The sequence below is a fragment of the Myodes glareolus genome, chromosome 13 (genome assembly GCF_982192425.1).
Source record: "Myodes glareolus chromosome 13, mMyoGla1.1, whole genome shotgun sequence".
Taxonomy (NCBI): Eukaryota; Metazoa; Chordata; class Mammalia; order Rodentia; family Cricetidae; genus Myodes; species Myodes glareolus.
Genome location: NC_142038.1, coordinates 13,207,541 through 13,235,535, shown reverse-complemented (window position 1 = coordinate 13,235,535; position 27,995 = coordinate 13,207,541). Strand labels below are relative to the sequence as shown.

Below are 27,995 nucleotides of genomic sequence, written 5' to 3'. Positions count from 1 at the left end.
AGGAAGCTGAGGCTGGCGAGCCCTACATTCGGGAGCCACTGTAGGGGGGCCTCTTTTGGGGGAGGCGTCCACCGGGGCAGTCTCGGCCGCCCCCAGGGAAGCGGCGGCCGCGTTCCTCCGGGGCGCGCCGGGGCCCGAGAGCCGCGCAGGGCGCGGGCCGCGCCGGGTGGGGCAGCCGAAGCGCAGGCCCCCGATCCCCGGCGGGCGCCCCTGGGCCCCCGCGCGCGTCCCGGCCTCCGGGAGACTGGCGCATGCCACGGAGCGCCCCTCGGACCGCCGCCGCTCCTGCCCGGGCCCCTGCTGTTGCTGCTGTCGCCTGCGCCTGCTGCCCCAACTCGGCGCCCGACTTCTTCATGGTGTGCGGAGGTCATGTTCGCTCCTTAGCCGGCAAACGACTTTTCTCCTTGCCTCCTCGCCCCGCATGTTCAGGACCAAACGATCTACGCTCGTCCGGCGTCTCTGGAGGAGCCGTGCGCCCGGCGGCGAGGACGAGGAGGAGGGCGTGGGGGGTGGCGGCGGAGGAGGCGAGCTGCGGGGAGAAGGGGCGACGGACGGCCGGGCTTATGGGGCTGGTGGCGGCGGCGCGGGCAGGGCTGGCTGCTGTCTGGGCAAGGCGGTCCGAGGTGCCAAAGGTCACCACCATCCCCATCCCCCAACGTCGGGTGCAGGGGCGGCCGGGGGCGCCGAGGCGGATCTGAAGGCGCTCACGCACTCGGTGCTCAAGAAACTCAAGGAGCGGCAGTTGGAGCTGCTGCTCCAGGCCGTGGAGTCCCGCGGCGGTACGCGCACCGCGTGCCTCCTGCTGCCCGGCCGCCTGGACTGCAGGCTGGGCCCGGGGGCGCCCGCCAGCGCGCAGCCCGCGCAGCCCGCGCAGCCGCCCTCGACCTACACGCTCCCCCTCCTGCTGTGCAAAGTGTTCAGGTGGCCGGATCTCAGGCATTCCTCGGAAGTCAAGAGGCTGTGTTGCTGTGAATCTTACGGGAAGATCAACCCCGAGCTGGTGTGCTGCAACCCCCATCACCTTAGTCGACTCTGTGAACTAGGTAAGAAGTTGTTCTGTGTCCACTTTTCGTTCCCTCTGGCGCGGAAGTGCTGGTAGAGTGCCCGAGGGTATGTGTACCCCCCTTCTGGAGGAGACCTGGGAACTCAATCAGGGAAGGGACCAGGGGAAGCTTGAACATTCCTTGGTTCCCTTTCAATATTCTATCACATTTCCCCTTTACCCTCTGGAGGAGGACCCATGAATACTGCTTTTGCTTATAGTGAACAGACGTGCTGCAGAAAATGAGACACTTATTTCCGGGTCAGCAAGGGAATACAGAGCGAAGTGGGGATCACGCTTCCCCCGCACCCGGAAAGGCGTTGAGGTGTGTGGCCGAGTTGGATTCGGTCCAAGCCCGCCAAGCAAGGCTGGGAGAAACTAGCTATAAGAGCTGGAACGTCTCCTCTCCTTTAGTAAATAAGGACAGTCACGTGGGGCACAAGTGGCCCAGATACTGTCCTGGCCTCACAGCTTTGGAGTTTGGGGGCAGTGGTAGGATGGAGACCGAATTGGGTGTCCACTCTCAGCTGTGCCAGCTTCAGGGTGAGAAGGAAAAAACAGCCTGGAGAAGTTGGGTGGCCTTTCCTTTTTCCTTTATTTCGCATCGAAAAGCATACAATTAGTGGTCTTAGAACCCCAGCCCCTTGCAGACCCTCTTAATTGCCTTGGGGCCTGCGCTTCATGGCTGGGACCCTTGAACAGGTTACTATTCATATTATCTTCCTAGCTCTTCGATGTCTTTCTCTTTTTGCCATATCTTTGTGCTTAAGGTGGAGAGGGGCGTACGCTGCTCCCCTCAAGTCTTCCAAGTTCAGCAGCGCACTTAGGGTGCTTTTTCTCGGGTGGGCTGGATAGGAATCCCTAGTTGGGTGCGTGGGTGCTAAACTGAGCAACGGGGGCGGAGGTGAATTGTACTCGTAGATGTGGGTCCGGCTGGGGGAGCGGGTTCTGTACTTCTAGGATGCCAAGCAGCCCTGGGCGCCCCCCACCCTGCAGACTGTTCTGTACGCGGCCCCACCGGTGGAGTCCTGGCCCAGCCGGTGGTTTCCAGCCCGGCCCGCTGAGCGCGGCGGCGGCGGCGGCCGCAGACGTGGAGGAGCGGAGCGCGGAGGCTGGCGCCAGGCGGTCTCTTTTGTTTATCTGACAGCTAAATATCAAGGCAATCACCGCCTCGCGGCCCTGCCTCCAACCCCCACAGCTAAGACAAACAGTTGGGCTAAAAGAATGCCTGAGTTATCATAAGTTTCTATCTCTGTTTCTCATGGCTCAATCTTTATATTCTCTTACTTTTTTAATTTCAGAGTCCCCCCCTCCTCCTTACTCCAGATACCCAATGGATTTTCTCAAACCAACTGGTGAGTAGATGATTTTTCAAAGGTCTTTTCCTTTCTTAGAACCCTGGTTTCTGTGTCTAGCTTGGGGCCTGGGGTGGTGCTTGGCTTGCTCAAGGTAGTTACAGTTTCTTCTGTTGCAGGTTTGGTAGATTTTCCCTGTTATTGTGATTGGATTTTCCCCCTATAAAGATAGCTTTCCCCCCTCCCCAGATATATTTTACAACTTGTTCCCTTTTTATGCATTTGAACCGTGTGACGGAAGTTAGTTCAACTTTAACACATGGAGGCTTTTAATCCATTGAATGTCTTGGGAGCCAAATAGGACAGGTTGATGGAAACATTCTGAAGCTTTGAAAAGCTCCAGAAAAGTCTGTTGGTAGCGATAGTTAAATGGATGAGGAAAGGAGCGATTCAGAAGCCTCACATGGGAAGTCTTTACGGAGTGCAGCCAGTTCAGAGGGGATTATCTCTCCCTGTTCAGCCCCCTACGAGTCAGTTTTCTCCTGGGGTTTTCTCAGAATTCTTGGTAGAGAGACCATGAAAGTTTTCAGCATCGCTCTGCCTGCCTGTTGCTTTGTCACTTGATGGCTGGGGGCCAGGGCAGAAGCCCATTTGAGGCTGGCACCAGCCCTATTGTGCTTGTCTGCATTCAGCTTCTGGCTGGCAGCACCAGGGCCCATCCCTTTAGAGCTGACAGTGCCAGGGGACAGGGTCAGCAAAACAGATTGGGGATGACAGCAGGGACAAGTCCCACGTCCTTCTTACAGAGGAAGAATTACAGAATCAATCCCTGAAAGTCCGGTTTTAACAGGGTTAACCTTGTTTTGTTTTTTTGTGCCTGTTATATGTGGGGGTTATAAAAATACAACACTGTACATCTTTGCTTTGCCAAGGAGAAGGAAAGTGAGAAGGGGTAGGCACTAGTTAGCTCTTGGAACCTTCTGCTCCAAGAGTTTTGGCTGTTGCCCCCCCATAAAAATTTTGTGGGGACATTGTCAGTAAGTTAAATACTTTACTGAATGTGTAAGTGAAGGCCCAGCTAGCCCTCCCTCCACAAATGCCACCAGTTCCCTCAAGTTGGGAAGGCGTTGCTGCTTGCCTGATGCCTGCATAATAGGTGGCCTGCAGAGTATGTGATATTTTGCTTTCGATTTACAAAACACCAGATAAATGGTTATTAATGGCAAGATAACTGGCTGTCTGTATTTGCAACAAACTTTGACTGGCATTAGCAAACTCTAAGGACTCTAACGTGCTTGAGTTTGTGGCTTAAAGAGTCGAGAATCATTCCAGGAGGTTACTTCTCCAGGGGTCCACTTCAGTTCTCTCTCTCTCTCTCTCTCTCTCTCTCTCTCTCTCTCTGTCTCTCTGTCTCTCTGTCTCTGGTTTTGTTTTCCCTCTGTATCTGGGAAAATGCGGGGAGTTAGCCTGAAAGAGAAGTTCCTGTAGCCTTAGAGGTGACAGCTATGGTAGATGTTCCCCTGAAGTCCAGACTCCATAGAAAAGAAGGGCCACGTGCTCTTGGGTTTGCAGAAGAGATACTGGGTAAATCTGTTCGCAAGATTTAAGCTGTCATTCTGGCAGGCCAGGACCTCATTTTCGGGGAGTGGAGTGATATATTTATTCATTAGCAAGTGTTGACATTAGGTAGCAAAATGTGTGTAAACAGAGAAGCCACAAAGACAGGAATGTGCCATTTCCAAGGAGGGGAGCCACCTTCCCCAGATCAGCCAATAGGAAGTGATTAACCTGCCAATCGGAAACCCTGGCAGCTGGTTACTCACCCCAAATGTTTTGCCTAAAACAAAGCAAGAAAAAGGACCCAAAAGCAGGCACCATTGTGTAAGAAAGAAAAGCCCCTGCAGAGGAGTGGTCAGGACAGCCCGAGCAGGCTCAGGGGACTGGTCTAGGGGGCAGGTTTTGCTAGTTGTGGTGACTCAGGGAGACAAATTCAGGGGGCTTTGCTGTCACACATTTTTCTCCCCACCCCATGAATGGGAAAGGGCTGGGACTTGGGGATTCAGATATTCTTTCCCAGCCCGAGTTTGAAGAGTTTGGTGTTGGGTTACATAGGTGAAACAGGAAATAGGGTTTTACATTGGACAACTGTTAGAATCTTAATGAGACAGCACAGCTGAGGGCATCCCTTTTGTGACATCTCTATTAGAAGGGGCTGGAACCTGGTGTAGTTGAACTAAGAGTCTTTGGAGGCTCTGGCAGGTTGAACTAGGAACTCAGTTTGTGATGGCTGCAGCCTCATGACATACCTGTACTAGGTCTACTCCTGGTTCTGTATATAAGTTGGCCCCAAACAGAGTTATCTGTAGGGAGTGTTGGGCATGCCTGGACCTTAGGACAAAGTGGCTGTGACTTGTGGACTTGGCAAGGTATGGAAGGTGTTCCCGTTTCCCCATCCCACAAGGAAAAAGAACTTTCTGTTTGTTCCTAGATCTCATTTTGTAGAGTTGGGATGCTTGAAGGTTTAGCACTGTATCTGCTCCCCTGAGGCTGGGGACTGGCTGCTCCTATGGCCTCTTCATGCAACAGCCTAGTTCTAAGCCTAGCAGAACGCCTGGCATCTTGATCGGCGATCTGGCCCTCTTAATTTAAGTCTCTTTAAGACTAAGCTGTACATGAGCTTGATTAAGGTCACTCATTCGTTTATTTCCTTATTGCTTCCCTCAGTCACTCTAGAAAGCAGTACCTGGGAATCTCAGAACTAAGTTGGCAAGAACCTTGTAAGTTCCCCAGGCTCTAGGCTGCAGTTTTGTTAGACCTGCTGGGAGAAGGGGGATGTGTGTTTGTCTTCCACAGAACCCAGGGCTTAATTAGGTGCTTGGTAATAGATGGTGGTAGAGGAGATGGGGAATGGCCTGGCTCTGCTGTCTGCCAGACTGGGCTCTGGGGAGAGGAGATAGTGGTGGAAGATGAGACTCTGATTTGAGAGATTTACCATTGTAGAGTGTTTGGGTGGGTGCGGATCTGGCCCACTTGACTTTTGTAAGCTAGGGAATAATAAATAGCTGGGGGCCGATCTAGACACCAGAGACTGGCTGAACCTGGCCAGCGCTAGGGAAAGAGGTTTAGAACTTGGTCGCCTGCTTGGGAATGGAAACTCTGGGGACAGGAGCTGAACCCGGGTTGTTCGGCTCCCTGGGTGGCCCCTGGCCCAGTCAGTGGCACCTCAGTTTACCTGGGTGCCTATCGAATGTGCTGCTGCTTCACAGGGGTGGTAGGGAGGCCTAATTAATGTGTGTAAATCCCTCCTGAGATCAAAGGCAATGCAGAGGCCAGAGCACGGTTCATAAAAATCACTTGTGGTTGCATCTTGGAGCTGGTTCACCTTTGATGTGAGCCAAGCTGACACCCTGACTGAGGTCTCCAGGCTTAGCCTTTGAAATACACCTTGCCCCTGGCATTCTGCCAGCCCGAGCTGGGGGAGTGGCCATGGGGTGTCTTCCATTTGGGGGGAGTGGAGGAGGGGAACGAGGAGCCAATCTCTAGAAAATGGTGGGGTAAGAGTCATAATTTAGAAAGTACAGGCTTGCGCCATAGGGCTAGGACCGCCCTTTCCTGCCTCCCCCCTCCCCCATTGTTTTCCATTTGATTATTAAGCGTATCCTGTAAAGCTGTATATTCTTGGTAGGAATTATCCTCTCCCCTGAAAAAATGAGGTTGTATACAGCCTTCTCTTTCCCCCTGCTAACCACTCCTCCATGTTCCCTCCCATGCAGAAGAGGTTCTTCTTTAATTTTTAAATGCATGCTGGGCAAGTGTTATATACCCAAGTACTCCGCCTCCCTTTCCTCCCCACTGGAGGTTTTGTTGAAGAGTGAATCTTCTCTCTGACTTTGGGGAAGAGAAGGCCTCAGAGGGAGGAGGGATCCTCAGCAAACGACTTCTGGGGGACTGTGTGTTGGACAGGCTTGGTAGTCACCTTCCCTTTGTCAGGGACAGGAGGCAATGGTTGTACCACTGAAGGGCTGCTTACTTGCCTCCAGACTTCTCTGTTGCCTACCAATGTGGCCAAAGGGGTATGTGCTAATGCCTGGTAGCCTGGGCTGGGAGAACTGGAGTCTGTACAAACCAGTGGAGCCTTTGCTTTCCCAGAGCCAAACTTTCTATGGGGACTTGGGAAGAAATTTGGTGTTGGCAGTGGTGCAGAAGAAACTTCCAGTTCCTGGGGCCTGTGCATTTGCGTTCCTGGGGACTAATGAGCTGTGGTTCGTGGGCGTTATTTTTTTGTTGTAATTGCTTGGAGGGAGGCTGTAAGGTCCCTGTATCTCTCTCTCTCTCTCTCTTTCTCTCTCTCGGGCCTGTGTGTCCGCTCTCTCTCAGCTGGAATTGTCATTGCAGTGAGGTCACTGCTGAGCACCTGGGAGGGAGGGGAGACGCAGAGGAGACAGAATCTGTAGGTTAAGGTCTAGTAAAGACAATGGAAGGAAACCGTGCCAGAGAGATTGTGTAGGAACTGGGGTTGTCTGGGCAGGTTTCCAGAGGTGGGTTTGGACCAGTCTGGAAGCAGGTAGAACATTTCCCTCCTGCTTGGTCCTTGCTGAGCTGACGGGCTCAGGCGATAGAAACCAGCGAGGCCACTCAATCCCTACATTTGTTATCTTCATTAAAAGGGAGAACGCTTTTTTTTTTTTTAAAGGCCACAGTGAGACCCTTGTCTATAGGAGTTGGAGGAAGGGGGCTTTGTCCCTGATGGGAGAAGAGAGAATAGGGTTGAGAAAGTACACTTCGAGCCTTCCTTGACCTTGGGAATTACCTGATCTCAATGGGAGAATTGTAATAGAAGAGAAATTCCAGTCAGTCTGTGATTGAGCCTGACTTGACTAATGATTAACTGGCCGCCTGGAGCCCAGACGGGTGACAAGGTGCTGTGGTCTGTCTTAGGCTGGACCACGAAGCCGAGTAGACCATTAATAATCTGCCTCGTGCTGGCTGTGAGTCAGCCCTTTGGAATGTGTGGTCTTTCTTTCATGCTGTTCAGTGTTTGTAAGAATGAACGCTGATTTTGTTAATAATTTATTTATTTTTATGTGCATTCATGTTCTGCCTGCATATATGATGTGTGAGGGCGTCAGATCTGGGTGTTGCAGACAGTTGTGAGCACCATGTGGGTGCTGAGAATTGAACCCTGGTCCTCTGGAAGAGCAGTCAGTGCTGTTAACTACTGAGCCCATCTCTACAGCCTCTGACTCTGATGTTCTTTTTTGCACTTATTCACCCCTCTCTCTTTCTCTCTCTCTCTCTCTCTCACTCTGCAGCAGCCTGTCCAGATGCTGTGCCTTCCTCCGCGGAAACCGGGGGAACGAATTATCTGGCCCCTGGGGGGCTTTCAGGTAAGATACTGTCCTTTCCTAGAAATTGCTGGAGGCTAAAGGAATGGGGGTGGCCTGTTGCCACCCCGACTGGTCTGGAATTGATCTCATTGTCATATGCCTTAAACTAGACATATCTGGGGTGACTGACTGTAGCGCCCTTCTGCCTGTTACCCTGTGGTCCTTCATGTGCCAGAACCTTGCCCTTCCCAGGAATGGGGAAACTGGAGTCAGCTGAGAACTGATTGTGCGTGAGACATGCTTTGTGGTTATTTTTTATTTTTACTAAGTTTTGTGTCTGTTCATTACTCACATGTGTTCGGAGGACAGCCTGTAGGAGTCGTTTCTCTCCTTCACCCTGTAGGCCCCCGGGATTGAGTGTACGTCATCAGGCGTGGTGGTGGGTGCTCTTATCCTGTGAGCCATCTTGCCATCCCTCATGGCTTTTTAAGCTGCTCGTAACTCCCACTTGTTAACTTTGGCGAGACCTTATGTGCGTGTGCTTTTATTTTTGCTCTTGTGCGCATGCCTTGAAGGAGACAGACCGCATTTATGGGGCACAGCCCAGGTGCAAGCTGGATCTTGGCGGACTGTGGGGTTCTGTTGCCCCAGGACAGGGGCTTGCTGTAGACAATAGGCATCGAGCTGGACAGACCTTCTTCGGGGCTCACAGACCGAAGGCCTGGAGAGATGGATCCAGGGAGAGCTGGGATTGGAGGAGGTACCCTGGGGAGAGAGCCTGTGCGTTATTGTCTGTCTCTGAGGACAAGAGACACTCTGGGAGGCAAGACAGTTCGTTTCTGAAGATGTTTTTGCTTCATTTCTCCTTACCCTACCATGGCACCACCATTTATTTTCTAAGAACTAGCCAAAGCCAGAGGGAAAGTCACCTGGGGTGGGGAAAATCCCAGGACCGTTCTGGGCACTCAGTAACTGCTGGCCTTATGGTCGCTGGCAGGGGGCCTTGGTGTAGCATCCCTTAGTGGAAGTTGTGGGTCCTGTGCACCCTGTGTTATGGGAAGGCTAGCTGTTGAAGAGTTGCCCCTGTGTGTGGTTTGAGGTACAGTCCATTCTGGACCCACATCCCAGACTTTCCCCTCCAGGAATTGAGCCTGCTGGGAAATGGCTGTAGGGGGACCCTTGTTTGTTTTGATTTCAGTGCAGTGTGTACTCTGACTGTTATCTGAGACTGAGGTTATTGTTTACTCAAAGCTTCTAATGAGAACTGAGCAGGAAAAGAAGGACCCCAGAGGGAGAAAGGGGGTGGGCCCTAGCAGGCCAACGAGGGAGCCAGTATGGCCTGGGAAGTCTGCATCTTTTGCTAAGACTGAAATGAGGTGAGAGTTCTCAAAAGAAGGGACCAGGAGAGAATCGGAGCAAAATAATAACGCATTCAGGATGCTGTTAACTTGGCTTTATTTATTTTTGTGTTTTGTTTTGGTTTGGTTTTTCGCCGCTCTATTTGTTAAGTTCTGGGTGTGCAGGGAGGAGCCCTGGCTTCTCCAGACCACATGAAATAAGCAAGGGAAGTGGTAGCTTTTGAAAGGGGCTTTTCGGAAGGCTTGTCCTATTGATAACATCTTGTCTGTCTCCTCTACTGGAGGAAATGACGATACCAGGCTGAGAACCACCACCAGCCTGAGAGCTGCTTACCACCCCACCCCTAGGAGCCAAATAGCATGACCTGGTCAGCCGAGCCCCCTTCCCTAAAGTTTTGCCAGTTCTAGAAAGAATCTGGGAAGCAGCATTCTAGTGCGCCCCCTCCCTGCCCCCTCGGCAATGGACCCCTTAGATGGATGAGGCTCTTCTAGGATGGCATAGTATGTCATGGTGTAACAGAACTGCAGAAAAAGGGAAAAAAAGAGGTCTCCACATGAAAAAGCGTTTGTTTTGAATTTTAGCTCTTGGTTTACTAATTCCCAAGGCTTCGAAGTTGGAGCCCTTTCTTCTTTCTGGATGCAGTTGGAGCCATGTATTAATGTGCTGGGGTGGAGGCTGTAGGAAGGACTTTTTGGGCTGATGCCAATGGTATGGGGATATCTTAGGGGAGAGGTGACAGGCACAGAGAGAAGCTCAAGATCCTCTTTGTTCTGGGAATGTCTCTTCGTGAGCCGAGCAGAGGCCCAGACCACCTCCTTTTAACAAAGGTGGTGCTAGGATTGTGTCTATGGACTAAATGTCTGCTTTGCTTAGATTGGAGTCTTAGGGAGCAGGGGTGTTGAATGAGGCGGTGGGGGGGAGCTGGGAAGGGGCTCCTGTAGTGGACCCTAGGATGAGGTAGGGCCGGAGCAGGATGGGCATCAGTCAAGGTGGGGGGCGGTGACACCCCCCTGAAATAACCTCTCAGAGTCTCTTTCACAGGCCCTGTGTGCTGCTTTCCTTCCTGTCCTGCCCTGGCTAAGAGCGGGCTTTAATGAATGGGGCTCAGTTCAGGGTGGGAGGAAGGTCGCCAGTGTGAGCCAGGGCTTGATTCTCTTGGCAAGGGAAGAAGGGAAAGCGAAAACAGCCCAATGTGAAAATGTGGTGCCTTGGAGTTGGGGGTGGGGCGTGCTCAAAGGCCTAGCCCCTCCTGAAATGCAGGGGTGACTCCAAGGCTGGCCCTTCCCTTTCCTGCACGCTTGCAGAGGGCCCACAAGAGGAAGGGGAGTGGGCGGGGACTGGCCCTGGGAGTAGCACCCTGGCTTCAGGTTGGAATTCCAGCCTTGCAGTCTGGCTCTGGTGGGGGGAGGGCAGGGGGACGGCAGGCCAGCTCCTTGCAGACCTGCAGTGAAGCACCACACCCCACCCTTACAAGTTTCCTCAGTCTGGGAAAAACGGGACATTTTTAGAAGGCAGTAATTTGGTTCCAGGAGATTGTACTTTCATTTCTGACAGCCTGCTTTCTGAGACAGATGGATTGCTGTGTGCAAGCATGTGTGTGCGCTCACACACTGCAGACAGACAGACAGACTCCTGTGTTGACACTTGAGCATTAGAGATGCCATGCCAACAGGCAGGATCTGAGAGAATCTGGGGCCCTGCTCTCACGAAGTTGTGTCCTGTGTGGGGACCGGTATTTGGAACAGTTCAGAACAGCAGTCTTGGTAGCCCACGTTCAGCCTTGTCTCTGGGCACTGACGTCTTTTGGAAGGCGTGCAAATCCAGGTCAGGCCCTTGCTACTGCTGCTTTGACGCGATTGAGTCAGGGAGACCCACCTTGGCAAGAACTGACATAACTGGGAAGCTTCTATAGCGCCGAGGGAGGAGACAGCCAGGATTTGCATCTGGGCTCTCTGCAACATCAGGGAAGACCTGCTCTCGCTTAGAGTCTTTGCACCCTCTCTCTGGAGTTGGGTGAAGGGGCTGCACGTGGCCTATGTGCAGTCTTAACTGGACTGATACTGATGGGGTCTCTGGAACTCCTGCAGAGAGCAATGTTGGGGCCTGCAGCCCTTCACAGCTACTTTAACTTGCAAAGAGGAATTCCCAGGGACTGGGTGAGGGGTGGGCCCTGGAGACTTGGAGCATGAAGGAGTCTTAGGGGAATTGAAGAAGCTTCATCGACATCTCCTGTCTATGCAATCATGTTTATGTGGAGGGGTCAGGGACTGCTGGGAGGGTGGCTAGGCTAGTTCCTTTGCTTAAGGTCTTAGATAGTTTTTGGTTTCCAAATTTGGGGTGGAAGGGTTTTAAGTCAGTACTAAATCGACCATAAGGACAAGTCTCTCTCCTCTTTGATTGCTGCTGGCATCTGCCTTAGTGTCTGAGGATGTTAAAAACACACCTATATAATCTGAAATGCCCTGGCTCAGTACACGGCCGACTTGGGCTCAAACCAAGTAGCTCAGGAGGATTGCTCCATTCTGGTCTAAGGAGAGCCATTCAGCTGAATTGTGAGTGAGTTTTTCATGTCTGGCATGAGATTGTGATACTGAGCTAGGAGTCCTGGGCCTCAGGTGACTGCTGTGTCCCCAGCAGTTCTGCCTCTTACCTGGTTTGGCTGTGGTTTCTAACACCCTGGGAGGTGAGGGTGGAGCACTCACTGGTGAGCTCACAGCTGTCATAAGGATGGACTCGCAGTGACCAGCAGTGACCACCTGTTCCCTCCAGGCCACTGTGGGAAATGACAGTCTGGAAGTCCAAGAATACAAGTCTGGTCTCTTTACACCAAGTCAGTCTGCTGGCTCCAGGCTAGGGCGTCTCACCTGATGCACACCCACGCCCTGTTGTAGACCCAACCTAGGCAGCAGTAGGGCTGTTGGCGGGCCTCTTCTGTGGGACCTGAGGTCATGGGCCCCGCCCCTGGTGAACGACTCCCTGATAAACCTCTTTTGTCCTGGAAAGAATGAGGTAGTCAGGCAGGGGTTAAATGCAGGGTGACAGCATTTAAAATCTCTGGGGCAAATTTGGGCTGCTCTGCCGGCTAGACTAGATGGGCCGCTGCCTCTGTATCCTGTCCCCAGGCAGAACCCAGTCCAGCCAGCAAGTGGGGGAAGGGCTTGAGAAGGCCAGGCCAGGGTGGCAGTGGCTTTGGCTGTGGTTCTGCAAACAGCCTCCCCCAGCTCCCCCTTGGGCCTCTTCTCAGCAGAGCCTGCCTGCTATAGATGGCTTAGACTTTTTGAGGATTTCTGGGGCCAGCAACAGTGAAAGGAAGAGGTGTGATAGATTCATGAAAGGGTTTGACTTCTTTTGCCTCTTTTCCATATTCATCCCATAATAATTTCTCTTTATATGGTATTTCAGATGAAAGCGTTGTAGAGCGAAGTGTGAACTCTCACACACCGTAAGCAAGCGCCCCACCATAAACTGTAACCCCAGCCTCTAGGTCGGTCTTAGTTCACCTCAGTGTAGGCTTTGCACTTTGAGCAGCACTCCAAGTTGTCTTTTATTTAATCCCGGCACTTGGGAGGCAGAAGCGGTCAGGTTGGCCTAGTATATAATAGTGAATTCTAGTCTGGTCAGGGCTACATGGTGAGACCCTGTCTCAAAGAAAAAAAGAAATCTTTTAAAATCTTCAATAGCTAGTATGACAAGATAGGATGTTGCTTTTGATGTCAAACATCCTGTCTTATGAGCATGTATTGTCTATTGTCCTGGCAACAATAAGTGATTACCAAAGTCAGAGGCAGGTGAATCTCTGAGTTCAAGGCCAGCCAGGGCAGCCGATTGAGCCTGTATCAAAACAAAATAAAAAAAAAAAAACAAAACAGCCCTAACACAGTTGTTTTAGCCTGATGGGTTTTTTGTTTGTTTGTTTTTTAAGAGCAAAACACTAATTCCTGAACTTGCATTTATAGCCCTTGAATCTGAACCTTTCTTTGAAAATGTTTCCTTAGATTGGTTTATTTTATTATGTGTATGAGTGCTTGGCCTGCATGTATGTCTGTGTTCAACATACGTGCCTGGCGCAGGAGAAAGTCAGGAGAGGGCTTTAGGTTCTGTGGAAATAGAGTTACAGACAGTTGCAAGCTGCCGTGTGGATGCTGGGAACTGAACTTGGGTCCTCTGCAGTAGCAGCCAGTGAGCTTAAGTGCTCCAGCCCCTTGCTTGATTTCAGAAACCTTTGAGTAGAGTGTCTTCCTCCTATGTGTTGTTATGGTTACAAGAGTGCCCCTTTGTGCTGCGTTTCCTTTTGGGGTAGTGATGTATATAGTTCATGTGCCCAGTGTCCCTGATGGTGCATTTCATGCTATGTGGACTTCACCACAATTTTGACAGATGTGGCCCATAGTGACTTTTAAATGTATGCAAGTGTTATCTTATCTATGACGAACAATGACGAGTGAGAGAGACTTCTCACCAGTGCTGGATCCTGGTTTCCATAACACCTATAGATCTCTGGGACCATAGGTACATTGGTGGCAGGTGTGTGTGTCTCAGTGTTGAGCTTTCTCTCTTTCCCTCCCTCGCTCATTCTCTCTCTTTCTGTTTTGGGGTGTGTGTGTGTGTGTGTGTGTGTGTGTGTGTATAGCCCTGGCTGTACTGGAACTCACCTTGTAGCCCAGATTGGCCTTGAACTCGAGACAGTCTGACCTCGGTCTGGGGTACAGGGAAGTGCACCTACTCCTTCTCTCCAGACGCCCTGTCCCAGGGGCCTTGCCCTGTGCAGTGACGCAGAGCCAGAGAGGGTACAAAGGCTAGCTTCCAAAGCTTAGTGACCGAGACCCTTTCAAGACCACTGGAGCCCACGGTCCACACGACATCCCTCCTGTGTTCTCTTTGCGGAGCCTGAGAGAGGATACTGTACGTTCAGCCACCATTGGCCCTCACATCTTTCTCCATGAGGATTGAATGGCCCAGCATCTGGCTGCCTGCCTACTGTCACACGGAGGCTTCCTCTTCGGGCTATTTTCAGAGGGAAGATATTATTAACTGCTGAGGCACAGTCCTCAATTTAGTGGCTAACACACCAAGAAAGCTGTATTTACTTGATTGCAGTTAGTCCTCTTATACACGTTGGTAGGAGGGGATGGCCTCCCCTGGCCCTTCTTCTTCCCATGAGGTCACCTTGGGGATCCCAGCCGCTGGCCCAGTTCCTAGAGGAAGCTGCCACTGTAGAACTGATGCCTGCCTCCTCCTAAAGGTGTAGGAAAACAATACTGTTCCTGCTAAAATGGAGACCGAGTGTGGTAAAGCTGGGAACTGGGCAGGCAGAGGTGGCTTTTTGATGGGGTGTAGGACAGTCATTAAAGCAGCGATAACTTTCACCTTGTCAGCTAACAGGAAATATCGGGACAAGACAGGAAATTGCATCATCGCTCTCTTTTTAGGAGAACTCCAGAAAGAAAGTTCATGAAAAGTAGTGTGGCTGAGGAAACTGCCGGGCACTGCCCGCTCCTTTTTTTGCCCCCTTCTTCCCTTCTGTTCCCATGAGGACTTTTAGACCATTTTCTTTAAGAAAGAGGCTGTTTGAGAGCTTTGTGTTATTTTTATTATTAAAAAAAATATTTCCCCAGAAGGGGTCACCTTCAGTTGAAACGCTAACTGCAGCCCTTATTTCCCGGTTTACTGTAGAATCCTTCATGAGTTTTCAGCTTCCTTCCCCGAATGGTGAGGCCCAGCAGCTCTTGGCTGGGAACTAATTTTGGTTTGGCTTCGGTACCCTAAGCCTGAGCTCCACCCAGTGTCATTAGCTCAGTTTTAACTTGCAGGGGGAAAAAAAATAGTCAGGCTAGGTAAGAATTTACTCCATCCAATCTTTTCACACCAGAGTTGTCTTTCTGGAGAGGAATCCGGAATCGGGCAGTTTGGTCCTCAGTACTGTCGCTGAGGATCGGACCGGCCTTTGGCAGTCCACCGGTACAGCTATATAAATTGGTCCTGCGACTGTCAGCGCATCAGGAAAGCATCCCCCTCAAAGGAGGGGTAGACCTGATACAGCATCCATGTACTCATCCCTGTGCATCTGAGGTCTCTTTGATGCCCTGCTCTGATGGCTTGGGTTATGAGATCCTTCTGCCCCAGAGCAGGAGAGGTGGAGACCAGAAAGACTGTGTGTGGCTGGCTGGCTGCTCTCACCCCCACCCTCCCAGCTTTTCCCCTTAACGTGCTTTGTTTTGTTTTCATAACACAACAAGAGCCCTGGGGTGTGTAAAAGCATTGTTGAACACTTGCTGAGGGTAACTTGTCCAAACAGCGCAGGACGCCAAAGCAGAATGCTGTGGGCAGGTGGTGTACCCGCAGAGGTTGCCTGGCCGGCGCCTACCTTGGAAACACCTCTCAGCCTGTGCCAGCCACTGGCTGGGCATTCGTTCAGCCCAGAGCAGGGGAGTCTGTCTTCCTACCTGCACAGAGTCCAAGACAAGCCATGGCCTTTCTGGCTGGCCCTGGTAAGGCACTGCGTCCGTACCTAGTCCCAGGTGGCTTCGCTTATGTGTCTCTCTCCCAGGTATAAGCTCAGTGGGGCAGTTGTTTGGGCAGAAGCTGATGTGCCAACTTATTCATTTCTCAGATACTTCACTAGGCTCTGTACAGTATGGAGGATCAGGGCCCGGGCTCTCAAAGGATGGAAGGAAGTCAGAGAAAAAGCCTCTCTGAAGGCAGGGGCAGCCTGCCTGGCAGAGGTGCTGGGATGGCTGTCTGTCTGGGAGATGGGCAGGCAAGACTTTTCGGTCCTGAGCTCTGCCACTGCTCTGTTGAGATCTGAGCACAACAACGTTTGTAGATAGAGGTCTCCTCATGGTCTGGTTTCAGCCCCTGCTGCCTGGTAATAGCAGTGATTTAAGGCATGATGCTAACTCATCCTGCAAACCCCTGCTAGGACCGGGGGCAGGGGGTGCACAGTCTGCAAGTAATGGCCATGGAGCTGGGTTCTTAGTGAGAATGCTGGCGTGAGTGCGTGCGTACGTGCGTGCGTGTGTGTGTGTGTGTGTGTGTGTGTGTGTGCAGCATACACAACATCCAGTATTTTGACAGCTAGAGAAGAGGCGGGTATTTCCATAGCCCGAGATTACTTCTGAGACTTAACACTTTGTGAGCGAGGCCATGATTGACCTGGGGTTGCTTGCACATAGTAATCTATGAGTACATTTAGCAAGGTGTTTCATTTCTGCGCTCATCTTGCCCTGGGGGTTCCCTGGGGACCACCTGAGACTTCTGTGAGCTCTGAGGATCTACTAATTTAATTATCTTCGTGCTTCTCTTGTGTCTTGTCCGACTGTTTGTTGATTTGGAACTTGCGCCAAAGTAGAAAGGGAAGAACTGGTCCCAACTCCAGTTTCACCTTGTGGAGCTGGGAGCTTCTGTCCCTTAGCCAAAAAGATACATAGGTGAGCAGGCCTGTGACTGTGGCCGGTGGCTCTTGTATTCATTCATTTCTCTGTGGTCTGTTTACTTTTAAATCTGGGACCTTCGCTCAACAGACACAAATGAATCAAGATAGTGATAGTCTGTGACAGCTGGCCTGTCTGTACTTTTTGGGGGGGTGGGTGGAGAGGTTTTGATCATTGCCCCAGCCCCTAGGAGAGGTGAGGGCCATCTGAGTTGTTTGTGAACTCTGCTGTGGTGTGTGGGGATTCTTAACCCCATGGCAGGCTGCCTGTTAAACAGCACTGGCCCTCCCCTCATCAATCAGTAACCAGGGGGGGTGAAGAAAAAGTTCTCCCTGCTCTGGGTGTGCCTACTACTTAAAGATGGGCCCTGTTTCTAGTTCTAGGGGTATTTCCTGAAAGAGTCAGAAATCCTATGATTGGCTCCCTTCCACTTCCCCATCCATTTGTGGTTCCAGGAGGAGGCTATATCCCGTGGGACGTAAAGACTGATTTACTGTGGCCTGAGAGTGGGGAAGCTTGGCCACACACTGTTGTGGTTGTGGACCCCAGTTTTCTCATTTGCAAAATAAGGGGGATAAGTTTGGTCACCAAATCCACACCCCTCCCCAAGATCTGCGATGCTTTGACTCTTGAATTCAAGGTTGGGGAAACCAGTGTCTTAGGGAGTCACCAGCCTCTGTCTGCTCTAAAATAAGATTATGGTTCTTTATGCTATGCAGCTTGGTTTGCAAGCTCGTCTAAGATCAATGAAAGGGAGGATCCTCGGCCCAGGGGAAAAAATTGCATATGCCCACACTGACATTTGCATATGTTTTAGGGGAGTGGGCTCAGGGTGATGGATAGATACCCTGGAAAGTAGGGACTTCCTTCCCTTCCTGTGCCTGGGATCGAACCCAGATCCCAGAACTCAGCAGAATTAGCAACCCATTGGTGAGCTGGCTGCCTACCTGCTCATCCCTTTCTTTCTGTGGTAAAATATACTTAACAAAGTTACCAAATCACCGATTTCTGAGTTTATTTATCCCATACAGAAAAGGTGGCTGGGGGTGGCGGAGAGGTGAGACAGGGCACTGTACATATACTAGCCAGACTGGAACCTACATCATGTGAGACCAGAAAATCCTCAGAATTTGGGCCACTCTACAGAAGGGCAGCCATGCATGGTGGACTCCAGGTCCTTGCGGCAACACTCTTGTCTGGAAGAGGGCCCTGGGAGCCTTGGCCTCCCGCGTTGCAAGGGTGGTGCTGCTGGAGGGCAGGCAGGCAGGGAGACTCGGGTCTAGGAGGTCCTGGGTGCTTTGGGGGTGAAAGGGCTGGGATGACTGAGCAGTGAGTGTATCCAAGCTGGGGAGATTAGATTACAGGGACAGACAGAAGTAATGATTAACTTTTCCAGTCTGCACGCTGTCTCCAGGCTGTCTTTCTGGTTTTCCCCTGTAAGTACAGTGCAGTCCTGGCCTGGCCAGCCCACGTCCTGGGTTGTAAAGAAAAGAGGAATGAGGGTTGGGAGGGAAGGAGGGAGGGAGCTTGCTGGAGAGGGAAGGGAGGCCTTTCCATCAGATCCTGTGCTGGAATGTATTCGCTGGAATGCCGTAAATATTCAAAATGCCTTCCCATCCAACAGTTTTCATAATTGTTGTGGGACAAGGGGAGTCTGGGGAGGAGGGGGTTGAAAAGGATGCTTGTTTCTCCATTTTCCTGTCCTCTGAAGGTTTTCTTACCCTTTAGAAAAACCTGAGTGGGGCGTTGGGAGAGTTGGAGCTGGTAGTGGATAATGCTTGGGGACGGGATTCAGTGTGACATGTGGCCTTTTAAAAGTGAGGTCTAGGGCAAAAGCAGACAAGATGGTTTCGTGTTCTCTGTGACTGAGAATTTTTGCCTTTCTGGAAGACTTAGTATGTTCATTTATATTAGAAACAAAGTTGTAAAAGTTAGCATACAGCCTGGCAGTGGTGGCACCCGCCTTTAATCCCTACACCTGGAAGGCAGAGACAGATGGATCTCTGAGTTCGACATCAGCCTAGTCTACAGAGCGAGTTCCAGGACAGGTTTCACAAAACCAAAGAGAGAGAGGAAAACGTTAGCATATAAAGTAATGTGTTTCATTATGACTTTTTTTTGTTTGTTTTGTTTTGTTTTGTTTGTTTGTTTGGTTTTGGTTTTGGTTTTTTTGAGACAGGGTTTCTCTGTAGCTTTGGAGCTTGTCCTGGAACTAGCGCTCAGAGATCCGCCTGCCTCTGCTCCCCAAGTGCTGGGATTGAAGGCGTGCGCCACCACCGCCCGGCTTCATTGTGGCATTTTTTATGCCTGTATATGTCATGCTGTATGATAGGACTCTTGCTGAACTTCTAGCGTGCAGCTAACATACCAGAATGATTAATGAAGGGAACAAGGAGAACTCTGGTGCCTCCCAGTTCTTTGTACCAACTCTTGGGTGTCCATTTATCAGCATCCAGCGATGGCTCTGCAGTTGAGAACCCAGATCTGGAATGTAGGGGTTCTCCAGACTGGCGGGTGGGTGGTTGAGCAGGATTTGACAGGAATGTCCTCCTTGGATATTCAAGTGGACTTTGTCCCATGGTCGCCCCACTTCTGTTTTCTGGGGGCCCGACCAGGTCCATACCAAGAGATGATACTGTGCAGACCTGGGGGCTCCAGATGCTCAACTACTAAAATCCACCCTCAGGAGATGGCTGAGTTACTCTGGGGGTCATGGTAGGAACTTGGTCACACGATGTGGAGGGGGAGGGGAAGAACCGTGTAGGCAAACTCGAGAGGTAATTAGACTGAATGTACACTCAGCAGCAGCCAGAGAGGCCATTTACTGTAAATATTATGAATGGAGTTGGCTGGGTTGGGAGTCCCCACCCTTCCTCTGAGCCTCAGAGCTGGGCAGAGCCGGTCTCCTCAGGCGGCAGCAGCAACAGTCGGGTACATGTTATAATTTGCATGGCTGAACACAGGGCCACAGGAAGCCGCGTCAGCCCAACTGGCGAGACAGACGAGAGCTTTTGATTTGTGCGGCTTCCCTTCTCTGCCCTGTAATACCCCTTCAGTTTTACTCTCTGCTGGATGAATAGTGCTCTGAGAAGGGACCCTCTGGCTAGGGGCTTCAGGTGTGGACCCCAGGGCTTTGGGTGGAACCGGGGCAGGGAGCGCGGTAGTAACATCTCAGAGCTGGAAGTCAGTATTCAGCATGATCGGTCTTTAAGGACCAAGTTACTGATCACCCTTGTAGACCAGCAGGCTGTCTGGAAGCTTGGGGTAGTAGTTTGTGGGAGGATGGTTGGAGAGAAGCTGCAGGGCTCCAGGCTGGGGTAGGCACTGGAAGTAAGAGGCCTTTTCTTGGGGACTCAACTTTTTCAAAAGCTGAAGGGTGACAAGATAAAGAACTCGCTTGGAATTAAAGAAACAACAACCAAATTGGTTTAGAGTTGGAAGTGCCCCCCCTGTTTTGTTTTTTACAAATTAAATGCAAAACTGTGCCTTCCACCTCCAGAAGATTTTCTTACTTTGGAAGGGAGCGAGAGTAAATGGAACGAGGCTTGGCGACTACTGGTCAGGTCGTTTGTACACTGCAGAGTCATCCAGAGACCAGCAGGGCCAGAATGTGTCTAGGGACCCATTTTGCCCAAACTCCCTTCGTGTAATTTATAGACAGGTCAAACTGATAAGTCCCAGGAGAGCAAATCACTTGGCCAAGGTCACAGAGTGACTTGCTGGCCAGGGAAGCTATTGCACTTCCCCCTTCTTGGCTTGGCTTAAGGGAACTGGACCCTGACTCCCCCTGCTCAGTTCTCCCCTAGAGCATTTGGAGAGGACATTGGGAACAAGGGCTTTCGTGGCCTGAGGTAGCTGCCTGCCCATAATAGCTCAATTTTTGGGGGGGTGGGTGGGGAGAGACAGGGTTTCTCTGTAGCTTTGGCTGTTATGCAACTCACTCTGTGGACCAGGCTGACCTCAAACTCAATGAGATGCACCTGCCTCTGCCTCCAGAGTGCTGGGGTTAAAGGCGTGTGCCACCACCTGGTTGTAGCTCACCTTTTGATTCTAGATGTGAGGTCCCCCAGTTCTGTTCTTTGGCGTGAGATGTGGGCCATGTTCCTCTCCTCGAATGTGGGATGGTGACGCCAAGTCTCAGACCGATACTCAGGACCTTTGGGAACTGCACCAGTGTGGAAATGCTTACTAAATGTTCTTTTAGCCTTGGCGCAGAACTGGCCTCCGCTGGGGTGATTGTCTGGGCACAAGGCATGTATGGGTCAGCTTCTTTTTTTGTTTTTTTGTTTTTGCGTTTTGGGACAGGGTTGCTCAGTGTAGCCCTGGCTGTCCTGGAACTCTGGAGACCCAGGCTGACCTCAGAGTCAGAGATCTGCCTGTTTCTGCCTCCCACGTGCTAGGACTATGTCTGTGCTACCACCGTGGGTCAGAAGATGATTGGGTGTGTGTAGCATACCACGTGATGGGCTGCCCATCACTTTTGTATCAAATTCTCATACTAACTCTTAGACTGGCACAAGGAGACCTGTTTTTAGGATGAATTTGGAATTATCCCACCAGAGTTGGGACGTACCATGACGGGGGGGGGGGGGTGCAGTTAAGTAAGGTCTGGTTTAGGTATTCAGCCGATTGGACCCAAGGATCTGATGGGAGAGTATCCTGGCCTTGAAGGAGGTTCCATAACATCCTCTGACCAGCCCAGCAACCATCATTGAGACACTGCCGAGCATGGGGGTGCCAGTGGAATCCAGCTTTTTTAATGTAGTCTCTGACACCCAGATTTCACACCGTGATCCCCTTAGCGAAGGGTGGGGATTGGGGGTTGAGTTTCAGCACTCCCGGCAGTGGAGAATTAACCCGAAGCATTTCAGCTTTCTCAGTTAAGTTGCTCCAAAGTCCAGAGTTATCCAAGCTGTTTCAGGACCTTCTGGAAGTCAGGGCTGTATTTCCACCCGTGTTTTAATTAGCTTGCAGGCGTGGCAGGTTCGAGTCAGTGCTTTCCCTATTGGCTGTGGGTTTTGATCTTTTGCCTCTTTGTTATGATGCAGGTGAACCTAGACTGAGTGTTGGACCCCTCTTGTTTATTGTCGGTCCTGGAATGGTTCAGGTGAACTCGGAATGGGGGAGGAGCAAGGCAATGGTGCTATCGACCTGTGAGATATCTGGTTAGACAGACAGACTGGGGTGACTGCCGGGTGGGGTCCCGAGGAGGGAGGACCCTTGACCTGTGGCTGCTAGGGCGTTGGTAGCAGTGTTTGTGTTCCTTGCGGCTGCACTGAACCTTTGTGTCTACTCGCCTGCCCTTTGTTTGCCCCGACCTGCCTGGAGAGGCCTTTGGGAGCAGGGTTGCTCCTTGGGCTCCCTTCCTGTTTGAACTGACCGAGCAGGCGTGCATAGGCCATCATAAACCCTTGGGTTTTGGCAAAGAAATACCAACCTTATAATCCAAGCCTCTCAGAGAGGTGAGAGTGGGTGAGACCCCCCTCCTTTGCCATCTGCAAAGCAGTTGGGGGCACAATTAACCTTGAGAGTGCCAGTTCCTTCTGACTCTGTCCATTCTGACTTTATTTTTCAAGCTTGTTTCTGTCACAAAAGGTTCAAATTCTCGGACACCATTCCCTATCAGTAGTACCTGTTCTGTGTTTACTTCTTTGCCAGAGCCCAAGGGTACAATATGATGGCCTATGAGCGCCTGCTCGGTCAGTCCAAACAGGAAGGGTACCCAGATATGTGTGGACACCGTTGTCGGGCCTGTCTGTGACAGGAGCCCATTGAAGTTTCTGATGACCTCATAGTCTCATGGTTGGCTCTATGAGCTGAGACCTCAGATTTGGCCTTTCCTTCCTTGTGCTCTTACCTTGTCTCTCACACCTTCAAGTTTTATTTCTTTTACTTACTTATTTATCTATTGTGTGGATAGATGCTATTACAACATGCTATGCTGTACTTGTGGAAGTCGGGGGGCTCTGTTGGTTCTTCCCTGCTCCCTGCCACCGTTTGGGTTTCAGGGATCCAACTTGATTGTCAATCTTGATTGTCAGCACCTTTATCTAGTGGACCATCTTGACAGCCTAAATGTGCAGTTTTGGTTTTGGTTTTTCAAGATGGTTTCAAAAACCTGTGTGGTCTTGGCTGTCCCGGAGATCTTTCTGTAGACCAGGCTGGCCTTAAGTTAGATTTCTTCTCTTAACTCATGGCCTTGAGTTCTAATTACCCCGAGCCAGTGAGGCCCTAAGTATGAGAGTCATTTATGAATCTCTGGTCGACAAGTGTCTGTCTGGTGTGTTCACTGGTGACCAGGGGCGGTAGCTATCCTTGCCCTGTGGTCTTTCCTATGCAGACACTGTAAATCTGCCCCTTCTCAGTGCCTGATTCCCTTTTCCCCTTAAAGGGAAGATTTTATACCTTAAGGAAATGTGGAAGGGGAGGAGCAAACACCTTAATGGAATTTTAGGCAGATTCAGCATTTTTCTGGTATTACTCCAAAAATTCCCTCAGCTGCCGTAAAAAAATATGAGCGGGCATCTGATTAAGCGAGCCTTTTACAATGTAGCTTTTCTTTCGGATGCTTTAGGGTGAGCACGCGTAGTTTGAAAACAAGCACCTGTACAGTTTTCTGGGGAGGAAAGGTTGAAAACACTGGAAAGGTTATAACGCTGGGAGAAATTGACGAGTGTAGTGGGTCAGTGTTGGGAATATGAGCAGTGAGGTGGATTTCCTGTCTTCTTCTACCCACTCCTCCTGTGGTGACCAAGACTTTGAAGACCCTGTCTATGCGTCCTGGGGAAACTCTAGTAGAGATGCACCTACCCTAACCCTTGTCAGGAGACCTGTGGGCTGTGGCCCGATTCGGATAACTGGTCCCTAAGTGAGCCTAACCAGTCAATATTCGGGCCAAGGTGGAGATTTGGGTGCCACCATTGTGTGGTGCTGCTGTAGGGTCTCACGGTGTGGCCTCGTCATTGGGATGAGCACTGAGGGTGCTGATGTGTGCTCAGAAATAGTCTGGGCAGGAACAAGGGAAGGCATCGAGCTGATCTGTGTGGGGCTGGAGCCTAGGAAGAGCAAGTAGGGGTCTCCCTGTGGTGTGAGGGGACACCCACACTGCCATTTATCTGGGCTGGGTCATTAACCTCCACAGAAAAGGGCTTTTTCCTGGGGATGCCTGGCAGTAAACTGCCCCTGCGATGAGAAGGAAACCCAGGCATGCTTCCCCTCCTCACTCCCTCTTCCCCACAGGCCTCAGACCCCAGCCTCTCCCAGTTTGCTCTGCCCCAGGCTTGCCTGGCAGACAGGACCCCCGCCCCATGCTGAGGAGGCCAACAGGCCTGGCACTGGGAGCAACTTGATCCCAGGCTCCTCCTCCTCCTCCCTCCCTTTGCCTCCATTCATTCCCTTCCCCCTCCCTGTGTTGTCTGGTGCCAGGTTTCAGTGGGGCTGGGATGCATGAAACAAAGCATCCGAGGCCCCTCAGAAAGTCCCCCCAACCTCTTCTCTTTTTAGCCACTCTCCAAGTCTTCCTGTCCCTGGCCAGGTTTTTTTGTTGGGACACTTTGGGGAGCACTCTTGTGGCCAGAAGTGTCTTACTTCTTTGGGCGTCAGGGTCGTTGGTGTGGCTTCCAGAGCTGAGCTCCCTCTGCAAGAAAGTTCAAAGATTGCCAGGGCTCACGAGTTTATTAGCAGTTGATGGATCCTTTGCAGGAACAAGTTAACGCCTGATGAGTCACCTTCTGCGCCGAGCCCTCGTCCCTCTCTTGTTTTTCCTATGTTCTAGTGTGTGTGCAGGCACAGACACCCCGTCGTATACACACAATCAGATGCACGGGCAGTCTTGTATACTTGGGGGGTCATGGCAGTGGGGACAGGGGGCAGTGCAAGTTTGTGATTCAGGGATAGGAATCCACCACTTCCTCCGTCTTGGCACCCCCTTGTGTGCTAACTGGGCATGGATTGGGGAGGCCAGTGTGTTTGGGGGTGTAGTTGGTACGAGGCTACCTTGTGGGTTTCAATCTGTTACAAATATACAGACTCGCACATGGGATGTCCCATTCAAAACCGACTGCTGCTTTAAAAAAAAAAAAGGCAACGGAGCTGACTGGATCCCAGGTCCTGACATGCCTATAAAAGTTGGAATGGATTGATGTACCAAGCTGCCCTGGGTTACCAACAAGGCTGAGTCTTCTTGGTCCTGCCCCTCCATTGGGGACAGCCCTCATCCCTCTGAACCCAGAAACAAAGGACACACAAGGACACACACACACACACCCTCCATCTTTAGGGCCCACCGAACTGAACCTACCTACCGGAGTGGGAGATAGGCAGGAGGCTTCCAGTTCTGCCTTGGTGTCCCCATCCCCCACGCCTTCCCCTCTTGCCTTTCCCCATTTCTGTTAACAAATACAAAGACTTCCGGTCTCCACCCTGCTGCCACAAACCACAGCGTTCCTGCAGCCTGGCGGGGCTGGGGAGATTTATAGTCCTCCGTCTGAGGCCTGTTCTCTTGGCTAGAGTTAGAGGAGGTAGCAGAATGGCAGTGTGTGTGTGTGTGTGTGTGTGTGGTGTGTGTGGGGACTATCCTCCACATAGCGCCCCCCCCCCCAAAGGTCTCAGAACAATTGCTTAGGAAAATCACCTCGGCGGCTTCACCCCAGGCTTCGAGGCTGTCGTGGGCTGTGCCAGGGTGGACTTGCAAGTTAGGAAGGGGGCAGGTGGACTCCACAAGAGGCAGCGCGAGCCGTGCAGGAGTGGGGGAGGCACCTCCGGGACGGTGAACGCCAGAGAAGGAGGACCACAGGATGGTCACATTTCAGACACAGCATCTTCTGTCTGGGCCGGCAGTGGTCTAGGCTGATGCCCACATGCATGCTGTAATTTGGCATCTGAACTTGAGCTTCTCTTTTGTACGGGCTGCTGCCGTCACACACCGAGAGTTGGTTTCTGTCGGGAAGATGACTCTTTTTTTTTTTTTTTTAAAGCCCCCAGAGCCACCCACATCTTTATTTTTACCAGCTGACTCTCCCTCCTGAACAAGGCACTGATGCGAGAATCGGATGACTGGCCAGCTGCAGAGGGTGCAGACCGCCTGGCTTCTCGGTGTGACTGGGTCACCACCCAGTAGGCCCTTGTCCCTCATCCTAGAGAGGCTGTCCATCCACGGGATGCGATTCTAGGCCATTGCTGAGGCCTTTTCCAGCTCAACACAGCGAAAATAAGTTAGCGAGGCCTCAGGAGTCTGTGCCTCTCGGGGATAAGTAGGCCCAGGTGCTGATGCTGTGGAGTTGATTGGATGGAAAGCGAGAGAGGACAACAGTAGTAAGCCCCCCCGCCATGTGCTCAAAAGTGGTTTAAGATGTCTTAGGCTCCCCCCATTAGCATCACAAGATCCTAGGTCGAGTCCAGGCTTACCCTCACCCCCTCACTGGTTATGGCGACTCAAGAGCGTGTGTACAAACGTGATTATGTATATTTTGATTTTAGGAGGGAAAAGAACCTGGTCACCATCACCGCCAACTATGTCTGCCGTTTTTGTTTTGTAGATTCCCAACTTCTTCTGGAACCTGGGGATCGGTCACACTGGTGCGTGGTGGCATACTGGGAGGAGAAGACGCGCGTCGGGAGGCTCTACTGTGTCCAAGAGCCCTCCCTGGATATCTTCTATGATCTACCTCAGGGGAATGGCTTTTGCCTCGGACAGCTCAATTCGGACAACAAGAGTCAGCTGGTGCAGAAAGTGCGGAGCAAGATTGGCTGCGGCATCCAGCTGACAAGGGAAGTGGATGGCGTGTGGGTGTACAACCGTAGCAGTTACCCCATCTTCATTAAGTCCGCCACACTGGACAACCCGGACTCCAGAACGCTGCTGGTGCACAAGGTGTTCCCTGGTTTCTCCATCAAGGCTTTCGACTATGAGAAAGCTTACAGCCTGCAGCGGCCCAACGACCACGAGTTCATGCAGCAGCCATGGACGGGCTTCACCGTGCAGATTAGCTTCGTGAAGGGCTGGGGCCAGTGCTACACCCGCCAGTTCATCAGCAGCTGCCCGTGCTGGCTGGAGGTCATCTTCAACAGCCGGTAGTTGTGTGGGGAGAAGAGGACAGGATGGAGCGTGAGCCGAGCAGGCCACCATTCAAACTACTTGCTGCTAACCTTTCCCTCCCGAGTGCTTGCTTTTCATGCAAACCCTTTGGTCAGTTTTGCTGTTAACCATTGTTGGTTGTTTTGTTTTTTGTTTTTTTTTTCCTTCTCGTTCTTATTTGTGTTTTGTTTGTCTTGTTCTTTGAGAAATAGCTTATGATGAATTTGTTTGTTTTTTGTTTTGGGCTTTTTTTTTTTTTTGAGGTGGTGGGTGTGGTTGACAGGATACCCCAATATAAAAATGGGAAGCAAAAGTCAGCACTGCCAAACGTGGTATGTGAAAGTAGTGGGTACTGCCTTCCCTTCAGAGTGGACATCCCGAGCATGTAGGGGCGTGCGTGAACGGCAGATGGGAGAAAATGCTTTTCTGTGTTCCTTATGGATGTCCCCAGCTGAGAGACCACAGTTTCAAGCTGTGTGCCCTTTGGACATGCTCAGTGGGGCAGAGTCAGTACCTGAGCGAACTGGCAGCAGGTGTCCCAGCAGCTGCCAAGCTTTGCCCAGCCTGCCGAAGCCCCTGCGCTGCCTCCCCCCTTTAGGACACGGGCCTATCCACAGGCTTCTGAGAAGCCAGCCTGCTAGAGGCTGAACCATTGTTTTCATCCCTGCCTTACTGCCTCCTGTCACCCGCTGCCATTGTCATGTCTGTCTCTTTTGGCCATCTGCTCCTGGATCTCTCTCTTGAGATGGGCTTCCCAAGGGCTGCAGGGACAGCCCAGACACAGTATTGCTAACCCAGGACCCTCGGGGTGGGGGTGGGGGCCCTCAGCCGGTTCCCCCACTGTGGTTTTTCATCAGGTTCCCCCAACTTGTGTGCTGAGCTCTGTAGACCAGCGAGGGGCATCCCGGAGAGGGAACTGCTCAGTGGCCCCCCCCTTCCCACCAAGAAGGGTGTGGCCCTGCCATAACAGAAGGTACCATCCTAGGCTGACTCCCAGCTCTTCTCTCAACTCATACACTCGTATGATACTTTGACACTGTTCTTAGCTCAATGAGCACGTTTAGACTTCAACATAAGCTATTTTTCTAACTACAAAGGTTTAAGTGAACAAGAGAAGCATTCTCATTGGAAATTTAGCATTGTAGTGCTTTTGAGAGAGAAAGGACTCCTTAAAAAAAAAGCTGAGATTTATTAAAGAAAAAATGTATTTTATGTTATATATAAATATATTATTACTTGTAAATATAAAGACGTTTTATAAGCATCATTATTTATGTATTGTGCAATGTGTATAAACAAGAAATAAAGAGAAGATGCACTTTGCTTTAATATAAATGCAAATAACATGCCAAATTAAAAAAAGATAAACACAAGATGGGTGTTTTTTCTATGGGTGTCATCACCCGGCTGAATGTTTTTCTAAAGGAGTTTATGTTCCATTAAACAGTTTTTAAAATGTATACTTCA

At 51.2% G+C, this 27,995-nt stretch overlaps 1 protein-coding gene across 5 annotated transcripts; it reads left to right on the top strand.

The window, feature by feature from the left end:
- Positions 1 to 421: 421 nt before the first annotated feature.
- Smad7 (SMAD family member 7) lies at positions 422 to 27,995 on the top strand. Of its 5 annotated transcripts, none has more exons than XM_085676415.2 (4): positions 422 to 1,043; positions 2,344 to 2,397; positions 7,653 to 7,724; positions 25,990 to 27,995. In XM_085676415.2, the coding sequence occupies exons 1-4, from the start codon at positions 422 to 424 to the stop codon at positions 26,526 to 26,528; spliced, it is 1,287 nt and encodes a 428-aa protein (XP_085532541.1). In that variant the 3' UTR covers positions 26,529 to 27,995. The 5 variants fall into 5 exon arrangements, with proteins under 5 accessions (XP_085532541.1, XP_048275194.2, XP_085532542.1 ...); XM_048419237.3 differs by having other exon boundaries at positions 7,650 to 7,724; XM_085676419.2 differs by lacking the exon at positions 422 to 1,043 and adding an exon at positions 1,452 to 1,585.